Source organism: Melanaphis sacchari, unplaced genomic scaffold (genome assembly GCF_002803265.2).
Source record: "Melanaphis sacchari strain LSU unplaced genomic scaffold, SCAv2.0 Contig20_pilon_pilon, whole genome shotgun sequence".
Lineage (NCBI taxonomy): Eukaryota > Metazoa > Arthropoda > Insecta > Hemiptera > Aphididae > Melanaphis > Melanaphis sacchari.
Window position 1 is genome coordinate 4,291,880 of NW_020271042.1, and position 13,327 is coordinate 4,305,206.

The window sequence follows — 13,327 nt, forward strand, 5'->3', positions numbered from 1 at the left end:
AAATATTACCTATAAGTATTATTGGTATAACTAACATGTCATCGTAACTTGTAAAAGCTTGTACTTTGTCTAAATTATATAATATTTAATATGTTGATAGTTCATTATCCATTTTCTGATTTTATGACTTTAATTATGACTTTATCATCAAAATTAATAAACACTCTAAGTTAAGTGTTTGGAGTATTTCTCACACGATCACAAATCATCAAGTCTTTGCAATATACATGTCTTATACACATGCTAGAAAATTAAAAAATGTTGAAATATGGTGAATTGTAAATTATTATTTTCTATATAATTTACAAGCATGGAAATTGGTGTTGCCTAAGAGGCTATATACAATACTTATAAATTATAAATTATAGCGTCATTATAGGTACACCCCCCTCCCCCCAATACGAAAGTTTTCGAAATATTCCGCCCAAAAATTGCATGATCATACAGCTCTAAAAATTATTTCGTGTTTTTAAGATTTTAGGAATAAGTAATTAGATACAGAATTAAGTTCATAAAGTACATAAATAATATTTATTAAGCATCTACTAAATTCATGCTTGCAAACGTCACTATGTTAATGAGTCTATACTCCTTACCTGTACTGTTGTGTCATTTTTTATTTAGCATGTTATTAAATTGTCAATTTTAATTTTTTTTTTTTTTATATACCTAAGGTGTAATAGTATATTGTATAGGTAGTTTTATTTGTACTTGAAATTTGAAAAAATATACTTTATCGATATTTTCATGATTTAATTTGGTTTTTATGAGGTTATAATCACATTTTTGTTCATCTTTATTTTTTAAACAATTATAGTTAAGATTATATAAAGCTTTATTTTTTTTTATTAATATTTTTATTTTCCTATAGTAATAATTACAAATGTATTTATTTATTTATTTTGGGGCAGTCGTAAGAGCCAAAAGTGCCAAACTAGTTAAACCTAGTTCTGAAAAAAAAAACTAAGTTTAATAATACTGTATAACTAGTAATTAAGTAGATATTTAATTATTTGTATGATATTCGTAAAAAAAAAAATCAATTTGTCATATATTATACATATTATTTTTATTTATAAATAACAATTAATATTAATACATATAAACACGATTCATATAATTATTTATTAAAGATATTTAATAAATAATTATACATAAATACGTATATCGATTTTTATACGCAAAAAAAAATAGCCTTCGTTTTTCATATTTATAAATTAATAAATGCATAATAATAACAATTATATTACAAACAAATAATAAAACTATAAGAAGACTAAATTCAATTGGACTAATTTAGACAACTTAACCAGGAGAAAACAAATATTCATAAATGAGAGGACATACTCACCTCATCCCTTCATACCTGTAAAACTCCTATTACAATCACACACTGCTCGAAATGCTCTTTATCACATCATCTCCTCAACAATCCAACATTGCCAGAAGAAGCCCTCAGTTAAACTAATACTTCCAACATCTTCAAGTTTTTTAAACAAATTAATCTAGATAAAAAATGATGATGTACTTTATATAACAAACTCTTGGATAGTAGTATACATCCTTTAAAATATGTGCCCCCTCTACTGTAAAATCCTATAATATCATGACAGGCTAATTTTCACTGTAATTGAAACCTTAATTCAAGTTTTATATATATATATTATATCATAATACTATCGAATGATACAATGGCTATTTTTCGATAATTTATTATGAAATCCAGTGTGACCTAATCGATGAATTCATCTTTCTTAAATAGTGAAATCAATTTAATAAATTTAGTTTAGGTTATACTGAACATAGTAACAGCGGTGCCACATAAAGAACTTCTCATTATGTTCTTGTTGTGACGCAGCCGCAACAACAAACCGCTCGAAAAATTCCCGGTAAGAGATTTTTAGTTCTTTTCCAGAATCTACGTGTTTTTTTACGATAGTCGCTACTCGCCTTTTGTTTTTTAAAAAATTCTCCTGGTATCATCGGCAACTTCGAGGATAAGATTGGTTTACGTAAAGTGCAATATACACATGAAACGTTGTTCGGTGATGGTAGCCCGAATGCCTCTGTGATGTGGTTGACTTCCAAATCAAGATTGTCGATAACTAAACGACATCACTTCTCATCATGAGTGTTCATAACTATTCATCAGCCATTAGGACTTCAGACATAAAGACTTTATACTTATGGGAACTGCTCGTATTACGATTATTATTTAACTGTTAATGATTTGAGACAACAAATAAGTTCTAAAACTATTGTTTATTTTATTTGTTTATATTAGCCAGTATAGTTAAAATAAAATAATAACACATAAATTAATAATAACAATTTTTATTAATAATAGGGGCTGGTGAAACTCGCTCTAAGTGATTACCCTAGGTCGGAGACAGAACTTGAGAAAAACTCTAGTAAAAATGTTTAATAGTCAAAAGTTAAGTCTTATGATGAAATCGATAATTTCGATGTTTGCGACATTGGTATCACTGATTTGATGGAACTACACTTTAGCGGTGTCGTTTTGAAAGCGTAAATAAAGTCTACAAAAGCCGAATTCGAGTGTCTAGCACTCGATAATTACAGGTGTAATACACCTTGTTCCGTAGTTTGCCTGCTACTTTTTTGTATTTGTAAAATAAATTAATACATTATTAATTTTCTAATTGACGCTCCACTAATTTTTCTCGTTGCCACTGGCAAACAACGATGCAAGCCTCTCACATTTTATATTATAAGATATTATTCTACACTATCATTAGTCTTTGAAATGTCAATATAGATACTATTGCTTTTCGCGTGAGGATAAATTACGTCCACATGATATTTAAAGTGTATGATCATTGAAATAGTAAAAAAAAGTAAAAGGTACTACCAATTTAGAAGGTTTATATTTACTATTTTGTACAACAAAATAATACACTGTATAAATAATTATCTATTATATTTGTTATCAAAAAGTAATATACCTAGTATGTATAATACTTATACAGTTTTATATATAATTAAGTATTGTCATATCTCATAAAAATGAGTTTTCAGTATAATGAATACAATAGTATCTTAAACTATATTCCTTAATAATATATGACTTTATATACGTCTCAAATTTACACAAATTTACACGTGTTTTTTTTCGACTGTGGCCTAATCATCGGTCTACAAATAATTAAATAATTAATACTTAAAAAATCACCCTTAAACAACAAATATATAATATTAAAATATTAGCGTATACCATCAATATTATAGCTAAAAGTGTCAATAAAATTATGATTCTTAATAAATAGTCTCTTCTTAGGTAATTGTTATGAACGTCATGTAAGCGGTTTCATTTTCTGGATTATTATAAAAAAATAAACAAAGAGTTATAAAATATCTTATTACAATTATATAATAACATTATCTTTAATTATTTATAAATAATTATAACTCATATTGTTGATTAATTGATCAAATTATCAAATTACAAACGAAATACAATAAATCATTTTACGTAAAAGTTATAAGCACAATTAATAATAGAAAAAAAAAATTACTCTGCTCTCAGTTGTATAGTAAATTTTCTTAATGAATAAGATTATTATAGTGGTTCTAATAGTTCTACACAATAATACATTGATAAATACGAAAAACGATTTTGATTGGATACCGTGTATCAGCCTCTATCCTAAGAATATTTTGTAATTTATTTATATTACTTTTATTTTTATAATAGTAATATACGATATCAATATACATAGATACAGTTTTAACAGAAAATATCGTTTACACTAATAGTTATTATAATATTATATTATTGTATGTAATTAAATTATAAATCTATACTGAAATATACCTCGATGGTTTAACATGTTGTGAATAGTATAAAATTAGCAAAATATTTTGAAATTTCATTTGTATAGTGAATAAAAACACATGTAATGGCAAAAGTTTCAAGTTTCAATTTTATTGAAATATAAACTTGAATACTTAAAAAAAATATGCGTCGTGTTTATATATATTAAATATTTACAATATTTTTAAAAATATATAGGAATAATTAATAAGCTAAATTTTTTATTCTATTTGCAAAGCTTAATAATTATTAAAATTTAAAATTATATTTTTAAGTATTCAAGTATACATTTGAATTTACAAAAATAATCACATTTATTTGTAGAAAATTGGTTTTGCATATATATTCTCATTAACTGTATTTTTTTTTTCATTTTATCCAATTATTTTAAAAATTCAAATGAATTTTACAAGTTTAACTTTCTAAAGAATCAATTAGATCCAAATTGTCACCAAAACTATCATCAAAGTTTATAATTGAAACATTTTTGTAACTTTAAAAGATGATGACAAACACAAATATATATATAAATAAATAAATTTAAAAAACGTATTATAAAAACTAATATATACATCGCTCGCTCAGAATCTAAAAAATATTTCAACTTTCACGAAAGCTTACTAAAAACTTAAATTTGTTGCAATTATTAACACAATTTTTTTATACAAATATTATTATTTCTTATATGATAACCTATTTAGATGCAATAAATATAAAATTGAAAAAGTAATTAGATCTTATGTGAAGTCATGGAAAATCAAATGCAAGTTTATTTATTATTTTTATCGTATAATCTATGTATTATTGATACAATAAGTTGAGTGCTAAAACTACTAATAGGATATTAAAACGACATGTTCATTTATTCACAAAACTATTCAATGACAGCACTTTGGCAAGTGTTTATATTATTTATATTTTATATTTTATATTACATATATATATATATATATATATATATATATAATAGCGCTTTTACTATGTTAAGTGATAAAATTACTTAGTCATTGGGTACACGAATCTTCTTACAGGATTTCCATATTTATTATATTCATACACGTGTAAACTGAATAGTGTACTTTATCTTAAGTCATTATTTATTACAAATTAAACATTAATTAAATATAAATTATTTATAATAGCTTTAGATTCGAACAAAAATACATAAAATCTCTATCCTTTAAAAAAATTTAAAAATTATTTTGTGTTTATAAGCATTAAACACAATATCAAATATAAATTTTTAAATATTTATCATTATTTTTAACTATTTAAGTAATATTATTAAAATAGATATTTAATAGGTATTTAATAATTTTTAATATAGTTTTTAATAAAAATTGTATGCAGTGTATAAGCATACTTTAATAAATCACAAATCGTTTTCCTAAAAATTTATTTGAAACCTGAAAATCCAGTCTTTCATTTTTTATGGATGCTGGAACACGCGAATTAGTTAATCTGATTTAAAATAAAATTGTATCTATTTATTTATAAGTGGCTTGTCTCCCGATTCCTATTTAGCAAAGCTATATGATAAGTAGAATCTTGTTTATGTAATAAGTCATGTTTACACTGTGCAAGTACACTGTACTGTAAAATAATTTTGATTTTCCACAAGTCAATTTTAGAAAATAATTATTTTTTTATTATATACATTTAAATTAAAAATTTAAATAGTTTTTACTCGTTATATTTTATACTAGTTAAACAAAAATAGTTTTTGTGTCTGCAATTTTCTTTTGAGCAGGAAAAACACTTCAATCATCAAATTTATAAAGTTAGTTTTAGTAACAAACTTGATATAGTTCACTAAACAGTACTTTCTCAATACTTTTTCAAAATAATCCAAAGAAAAAAATTATAAAAAAAAATGTGTTCAACAATCGGTTTTATTATTTCATTATAATTCAAAAATAAATTATTATAGTTATTGGAAATTTTAACCAAATATTTATGAAGTTATATTATTACGAATAGACAAAAATAAGATTTTTTTACATTCTTTTTTGTGATATTTTTATGTAAGTCATAGACATGAATCTTAAAATTAAGAATTCTTAATCAACTATGATAACTTGTAATATTTATTTATAGATGATTTACTTTTACGAATATACCGTATTCAAAGAATTTAACAAACTTATTAAATTATTTTAAAATGTTTATTTGTTTTTTTTTTTTATTTTATAGAGTTACACTATGGTAACTTTAATTATTAGATTTGGTATATAAGATTAAATATAATTGATATGTCTTCTTTTATCTAAGTACATATTTTACGTTATACCTGATGTAGATTATATTACCGTCATTTTCTTAATAATCGTAAATACATTTTTTCAAATTAAATACGCAACCTTGGCAATCATTAAAATTTACAATACAGTAATTGACAATGTATTGATATGCGTCCATATGGATCATTGTAATTTTATCTTTATACCTGTTATACTATATTTACATAATAATGTATTAAATTTTCAGAGATAGTCAAAGACAATGATTGTTTACAGCGAAAATTATGTATAAAATATAGCAATATCATATATAAGTACACTGTTTACCGTAAAATAAATGCATTTATTATATTTATTCTTTAATATCATTCGACTCTTAAATTTTGTTAATTTTACATTTTACTATAGGTTCTTATGGAGTTCAAATCTATTATTATAATAGTCTTTGGTATGTATTTTAACTATAGGTCTTAGTCTAGAAGTGTATATTTAGGAAGGAAAAACTAAATTTAGCACACTTTAACATAAATTTATTAAAGGAAATTTACTATAGAGTTGAAAATTAAACTTAATTAATAAAATAATGAAAATAAAAAACTTAGTAAATTGTCGTAAAATTTGTCATTTTTAAAAAAAATATTGTTTTTCCATTTTATTACCAAGTTTTTTTAATAATTTTGTCTGTGTTTATTTCGACGAAAAGATCGGTAGTATAAAATCCAACTTTTTTAGTATCACGGAATATTATTGATTTAATGAACTTAAAAAGTAATAAGTAATTATGGTACTAGTACAATGTGTTTACAAAAAAAAAAAAAATCAAGCCGGATCCATTTTCTATATTTGTCAAATAAATACGTCCATGGGTCTTACCTATAAAACGATTACACAATATAATTTCTATGAAGTTTTTATTGACTTCAAACGTTTATATAATGCCAACAAAATAACAAATTTTCGTTCTCTAATAATGATTCGTCGAAGGAGTTGCAACTTTTTAGTTGGAACCAACATGTAGAATAATATTGAAAAATATACTGATATATTATATATTCTAGTAAAATTGTAATAATACATTTAGTATGATAACTTTAATTATGTATAGACGTATTTTAATAATAATTTTTATTTGAAACACAATGCTTAAGCTGAAAGTAATGATTTTACTTGTAATAATCAAATCTTCGTAGTTGTATCAGTTCTCATTGTGCATAATATAATATTTAGCTATAATTTAATAAAAATAAAATTGAATACTTATACAAAGAGCGCCATCTTACCACAATAATAGAGACTAAATTATATTTAAAACATGATTAAATGCAATTTTTATTTTCAGTTCCTGTATCTTACAATAATTTTTATTTATTTTGTTTTCAGTTTTAATAATTATAAGTAAATAATAGATCATTTATAAACATTAATATATGGTAATACCATATTTATTCAAAAAATTACAATATTCACAATTTTTTAACTATCATTTTACTACTCGATTTGTATTATATTCCAGCTTTTAATAATTGGTTTTAATTTTTGTATACATATTACATTCAGTTGAATAATTAAATATTAAAAAATTTAAATATATAATTAAAATACTCATTTCATTAGTTGATCCGCAACTACTAGGCAATCTAGTAATTATGTCATTGATTTAATTCAGTACAAACAATTTTAGTTATTTTTATAAGATAAAATTCCAATGAAAATAAAACTTGTTAAACACTACACTCCATATGTATAATTAGAGCATTAACATCAGTTCTTTGTTTTCATCACGGCGATATCAACGCAAAATAGCTAATGCATATTATTATTTTGAATAATATAATTAATTTTTAGATACAAAATAAATATATTTTACCTTTTGCTGACATGAACTATTAATTTTCTTTTTTTCTTTTTCACGAAAAAAAGTGTATTTTACAATGTTAACTGAAAATCTGACAACGTTGTACGTGACTTTTAGTTTCTTGTCTATCAAATTGTTAATTTGAATTTTTTAATGAAGTTTTGATTCATTAACCAAAATTGATAACAGCGGAAACACTATACTATAAAGAATTTATAAATATATCATATTTGAGAGTAGTTTAAAGTTTATATTATGACATGTAAATATGTAATTTACAAAAATATTTTGAAACATTTGTTTAACGCCACCTATTTTGGATGTAGTTCAAATTACTTTTTAATTTTTATTTGTCATCATTTAGAACAATTTTTTAAATTCTTGTTAAAATTGGTTGAATAATTTTTAAATCTAAAAATCACAACCATACTCACATTACTTTGTATATAGATAAATAAAACAGTTTTTTTTTTTAACTTACTTTTTTACATTTACGATATAAATGATATATCAAACTGTTTTTTTTTCTGAAAAGAAAGTTATATATTAATATAATATTACAAAGCATCAAATAATTATGGCGATTGATGACAAATAACTAGTTCGGTAAGGCTAACTAATGTGTTGCAGTTATTTTGGAAAATGCAATAGAGTTTTATTTGACAAAAAAAAAAATAACACAATAATAATATCGACAAATTTAAAATAATATTCTACATAAGGTATACAATAATCATATTTTTTATTATTATTGCAAACTTATAAAATTGATTCTTCAAATTTCTTACACAAATTTTTAAAATATAATTAATTTTTTTTTAAGATTAATATTTATAATATTTTAATACTTGGCGTGACCAACATATGCCACTTCTGGCGTGCGTGACATAAATTCTTTATCCCTGACTTATACAAATTTTCTATTAAAATATTATTAGCTTATCCATTTGACTAAAAATTTGTAACATATTGGACATTCGTTATTTTATTTTTATACATAATTATTCTCAGAAGTATCCTAAGTTAAAATTTAATAATTGAGACAGTCGGAAACAGAATAATTGGGTAATCGTCTTCTTTCGTTTTCCTCAGCAGAATTTTGTAGAAGTATATTAATACCATAATTTCCATAGTTCTATACTACACAATCTCTTTTTTTTATCTTTTATGTAATACTAATTTATTTAATAAATAGAAATGTTGTAATACTATTTGGTCTGCTGTTATTAATGAATATAAATCAACAAAAATACAAATACATTTGTACTTTCTTTTTTTTTAGAATTTTAGGTAGCTAGGGTTTTATAGTAATATTTTACTCGTAATTTACTATTTGTTATGTAGTATGATAATAAAGAGCTTAAATATAAATCTCAAATCAATCTTAAGTTATAAATATAAAGGAACGAACATTTTTTTTTTTGCTCATCAACCCTTTTAAGGAAATTTCAAATGAGCCGTATAACTAATTATTGTTGGTTTTTTCTTGAAGTTTTTGTGAAATTTTTTTTGGTATAGAAATGAAATAAATACACATTTTATTTGTTTTTTAAAGACGTATTATATTATGTATACGTGAGTTCATGTTTACAAATGCGAACGATAGTAAATAGGTAGTAATATAATAATATAATAATAAATGTACAATAAATAGTATAGGTACAGTACTCAATAATGACAATACGATGCAGATTGTCTTAAAAAATGTAAAGGGTGAGATGAAGATTGATATAAGCGAAAAGGTTTAAATGAAATTATTTTAGGACGATAGAAGCTGGTCGGTTTTCAGGAGGTGACAATGATGGGGTTATTTACTGGTACACTGGTTCGGGTGTGCTGGGTAGAGAAGCCAACAATTTGAGAGACTCTTGGATTTCTGCTGGGATTGGCGGTGGAGTTGGCAGATGGGCGCCGACTGGCCGGTAACCGTTCTCATCCGAGATGTAACCAGTTGAAATGACCGAACCGTCTGGAGCCACGTAGGAACTGGCGCCCTGGACCACGGAGACTGGGTAACCTTCAGGGCCAGCCTTCAGGTAACCGACTTCTTCTTGTTTGATGCCATTCTCAGTTTCGAATCTGCAATGATTCGTTTCACCGCCACGTATTATTATTTAAAATAATATACATATATATGTATGTATATGAGAATTATTTGTATACATTTAATAATTATTATTATGCACCCACACAATATGCATGTTATTACGTAATTAACGTACGAGCACATACATACACATAGAGTTTCAGATCGGAATTATCGGAACATTGCCATCCACAAATAATAATTGTACATTTTTAGTGAAAGTCGGGGCACTCCGTGACTTAAGACTGAGATGCATAAACCACAAACAAATCGAATGTTATGAAACAAGAAAAAAAAACGATCACTTTGAAAATGAATATTAAATATGCGCGAAAGGCTGATAACGATACGAGTACCCGTTTTGCCTACTCCAAACGCCTTTTTAACATTAATATCCCAGTTTACACAACCGTATGCATAGAATACTGTTACATATTAATTCATAAATTTAATATTTATAATATAATGATACCCGGAGGTTTAAACCTGCTCTTAATTACTGCGATTGTTAATGGAAATTACAATTATTTTCTCATAACGCATGTTTACAGGCACAATCGCATGTATGCACTACGCGGTATCATTTGTTTGCCTTACTACATGACATAACTATATAACTACGTAATTATATACAACAACGTGTTTGATAATTCTTAAATACGTCTTCTAGTGTAATATACACACTCTGCGTGTGTACTTTCTGTAAATGAAATTTTGTTTTAATGAATTCGTAATGTAGACCTAAGGCGGTTTGCTGAGTCATTGCAGAGATAACTGTAACCTCGTTACATAAACGGAGTACCAAACTAAAAAAATTAGAACATCATAATATTCGGATTCATATGCATTGTATTGTTAGATTTAACGACGTGTCTTGTACGAAATGTAATATGTAGTATGTTATTGATGTCTAAATGCGTCTTCGAAATACATTGTCCACAAAAACGTTGATATACTGTAGACATGATATGGCATCCAATTGTTTTGCTAACCAAGAATGATTATTATAAAACATAATATAATGCATCAGTGGTTTTCATGAAATAACATATTTCTAATTGTCGGGTACATCTGACAAGTGTTCAAAATGAGATTGAAACTCAAAATTAAATCTACTGGTCAAAAACTCGTTTGTCTATAATTTAGCTTGTTTATTTATCATTTTTTTTAAATTTTAAAACAAGAGCATAAATACACCAAAAATGTATTATATTAAAATAGTTGGGGCGATATGATTGAATAATATCAATGCAGAACAAACAAATATTTAAAGACATGTTCGACAAAATTCTAACTTCAAATAATCATTTAGAGATTGACAACTAAAAACATAATATATACATATTATACATAGATAATTATTTCATACTTGTTCTTGAAAGTTCCATCATAGTTTACTTCTTTTTCTTGGCTCAAGATGACGGCCCTAGATTCGGGACCTTGCGCAGGGTAGGCACTAACCACAGCGGCCAACAACAACGAAGAAAGGACTAATGTGACCTGTTAATTACACGCCAAACGTAGTATCCAAAACATACCGGTAATCAGTCATTAAACTTTATGAAAAAAAATTTTAAATTCTTACCTGCATTTTGGTAGTTTGTTTTCTTGATGTTGTACAATGTTCTACTGAGTACTGTACTATGTGTAATGTTTGAGAATAATGATGAAGCTGTCTTATATATATATACAAATGTGAATCTACACACGGTAATAATGATGGGGGTATTATACCTGTTTAGAATTTACCATAATAGTGGAGGCGGTACCCACCATCGAGATGAAAGGTCGTTATGTCAGTGGGTTATGAAAGCGGTCCGACGACATTTATTTTAGCACAGGCGCGCTATGGGAGATTGTGATATACATGTTTCGAAGAGATACAATCACACGCGCTCACATTTACACTTACATGTACGTATATTTAAAATAATAAAAGTGTTGAACAGAATAACTAATAAGGGATTACTTAAATGTGGTTATACGTTCGGCACAGGAACAATTTGTCCATGAAAAATAATTACGCCGATATGTTCCTAGTACGACTTCTTGAAAAAAATAAATACAACTTTATTTAAAATACACATTTTTTCAAATACCTATTTTTGTTTTTAATGTAATTTAATATATAATTCTGAAAATTGGTTGTTACATTTATTTCATAGAATATTTTATATAATGATAATAATTAAAATGAAAATACAATGATACGTATGTTTAAATTTCAGCAAAATACTTATACTTACTTGATTTATGTGTTCATGAATATACGATGGATATAGTGTATAAGTAGACAAAGAATAGCAATATTGTTTTTAGATATTTTGAAACTTGATAATCTATATAGCTAACGAAATAGTCTTTCACAGATAAATATATTAACGGCCAAAAGAAATTGTTTAAAAACATACATAATTAAAAGATGAAAGTTCATAAAAATAAAAAATTATGTCATTAGTTTCTAAGCAATAAACTAATATTACTAATTCGAATAACCAATCATTTTATGAAATCATTATTCTTAATATGTAGAGCAGTTGCAACTACTTTTTTTAGATTTATTAATGTTAAATATCAATTTATAAATTGGATGTATTTTATTATTATTAGTTACCAAATTAACTCTTTTGTGTCTATATCATACTATTAACTTATATACTTACTTATTTTACATTTTATTTGATTATTGATGCATATTTTAAATACAAATTATAACAGTTACCTAGTTACTATACACTGTATTATAATATAATATTAAATTAACTACTGTCAATATTAATTTATTCTCTTACATCTTACGATGAAGTATAAAATTTATAATTTTAACGTTCATTACGCAGTATATTTTTGATTACTTACTAGTTACTGGAAATATATCAACGCACATCGAGTACATTGTTGATGGAAAAAAAAAATTAAATTATATAAAACTATTAAATTATAAAACGCTATAATTCTTAGAAAACTATACAATGCAATCCAACCAGAATTTTAGAAACTTATTTTTATTCTGATCTAGTAAAATCAATTAACAATTAAATATGATATGAATTATTGTATAAAGCGAAAAACATTGACATATTAACATATTAATTATAGTTTTATTTAATTTTATACTTTGATACATTTGGAACTCAAAAATAAATATTTTTATTCTTGTTATTTAAATAATTGATTAACAATTTTTTACTTTCAATTGGTAACTTAATTTATCTAAAACTTTATTAAAATTAAAATTTAGAAGATATATCACAATTTTTATTTTAATAAAAAAAAAAACATTATTATAAAAAGTTAGAGGTCTGGCAAAT

The 13,327-nt window shown here is 24.6% G+C and overlaps 1 protein-coding gene across 1 annotated transcript; it reads right to left on the bottom strand.

Moving 5' to 3' along the window:
* Positions 1 to 9,471: 9,471 nt before the first annotated feature.
* On the bottom strand, positions 9,472 to 12,912 carry LOC112593672 (endocuticle structural glycoprotein SgAbd-4-like). Its single transcript, XM_025338177.1, has 4 exons — positions 12,876 to 12,912; positions 11,602 to 11,750; positions 11,386 to 11,516; positions 9,472 to 10,009 (listed from the first exon to the last, which is right to left on the bottom strand). Exons 1-4 carry the CDS (start codon positions 12,910 to 12,912, stop codon positions 9,742 to 9,744), a joined length of 585 nt encoding a protein of 194 aa, XP_025193962.1. The 3' UTR covers positions 9,472 to 9,741.
* Between the last annotated feature and the right edge of the window lie 415 nt (positions 12,913 to 13,327).

Bases quoted from the DNA above. Each gene is read 5' to 3' on its own strand.
- LOC112593672 (XM_025338177.1), bottom strand. From the start codon at position 12,912: ATGTACTCGATGTGCGTTGATATATTTCCAGTAACTA. The intron at 11,751-12,875 runs GTAAGTAATCAA...AATTCTAAACAG, and splicing joins TGATATATTTCCAGTAACTA to GTATAATACCCCCATCATTA. The intron at 10,010-11,385 runs GTATGAAATAAT...GAATCATTGCAG, and splicing joins GATGGAACTTTCAAGAACAA to ATTCGAAACTGAGAATGGCA.